Genomic DNA, 1,379 nt, shown 5'->3' with positions numbered 1-1,379 from the left:
CAGGCTTAGGCGAAGGGAGTGGCATTTAAGAGCTGAGACCCTCATTGATGTGCCTTTTACCTATAAAATGCACCCTATCCCTCACTCAATATTTCTGACACCTTGGTAATTCACTTCCCTGAAATGTAAAGAAGGTTCTAGAACTATTGGAGTACCCAGTAGAGATTTGTCCAAAGTGGAGATCTGTGAAGGATATCCCAGGAAACCATGTGACCAACCACAGAGATGTCTGGATAGAGATGCATTTGTTCAAACTTCGCACAGATATATTTAGAGCACCGAGTTTGTCCAGGTAAAATAATAATATATCTGACAGCAGACAGAACTGCCAAGATTTGGTNGGGTGGGGGCTGGGACTTTTTGGTGATATTCTGTCTGGTCTTCTCTAGGTATTCATACTTCCACNCTCATTCTGTGGAGCATAAACAAGTAAGGAGCAGCCTCTGTACCTTCCTGCACACATGGATGGACAAGAACCCTGAGGACTTTTGTGAACCCTCAGACCTGTTACCTCTGACATACCTGAAGGCCTATTTGAGTGTGCACATGCCACACTCTGATCTTTTTATCCGTGTTGATAGGCTTCTGACCGAGTTGTGGGAAGAACAGGACAAGGATTCCAGTGCCAAGAATGAGGAAGACTCAGATCTGGGAAGACACACATCCTCAGATCCAGAACTTAAATGTTGTAAATCTGTAGGGAAAGCAGCCACTCTGGAGCCAGATCCAACTTGTCCCCCTGAGCTGGAGAGCACAAAAGCCACCAGAAGGTTCTNGGACACATGCATAACTGCATCCAGATGTGGCAGCAGCCGTCCTGCCAGCACACCTGATAGCAGTTGTGTAACCTGTTTCTCAGCATGCTGGTAGATACAGGGTATCTTTCATGGATAGCAGCACCCTTGCTGCAGTGGGTCTACCTACCCCCCACACACACACCTTATCCCTTATTTGAGTCTATCTTACATCTGTGCTACAGAAAACACCAGTNCTTCTGCCTCTCAGGATCAGCCCCTGATTTCAATCCAGCAGCAGTTCCAACCCCGTACCCAGCCTTTTCCCTCCCCTGAGAAATAGCCCTTTTACTCTTCCTGATCTTTTCAAGGCTGCATTTATTTTAAGTCTTGGCTTTAATAAATATTTAGTGTTTGTTTTCCATTGTCTATGAAAACAATCTTATGAGAGAAAGTATCTTCAAAATATGAATATATTTAATAGGACACTATTTTAAGATTACTCAAAAGGCTTTTTAAGACAAAAATTAAAATTATTAATGTAAAGATTTAATAGGCTAAAATTTGATGCTTAAATTATAATGGATAAAAGCTTTAAGTGACCATTTATCTACAGAAGATATTCCCNTGACCAATGAAGCACAT

At 42.4% G+C, this 1,379-nt stretch overlaps 1 protein-coding gene across 1 annotated transcript in view; it reads left to right on the top strand.

The window, feature by feature from the left end:
- The window catches only part of LOC110285137 (ral guanine nucleotide dissociation stimulator-like), a 1,891-nt gene extending 1,021 nt beyond the window's left edge, over positions 1–870 (top strand). Inside the window, exon 3 of the mRNA XM_021151133.1 lies at positions 390–870. Within this exon, the coding sequence (XP_021006792.1) occupies positions 390–870 (481 nt within the window). The remainder of the gene's footprint in view (positions 1–389) is intronic.
- The last annotated feature ends 509 nt before the right edge of the window (positions 871–1,379 follow it).

This window comes from Mus caroli, chromosome 18 (assembly GCF_900094665.2).
Source record: "Mus caroli chromosome 18, CAROLI_EIJ_v1.1, whole genome shotgun sequence".
Taxonomy (NCBI): Eukaryota; Metazoa; Chordata; class Mammalia; order Rodentia; family Muridae; genus Mus; species Mus caroli.
The sequence above is the reverse complement of the archived record's forward strand: the minus strand, read 5'-3'. Positions and strand labels throughout refer to the sequence as shown.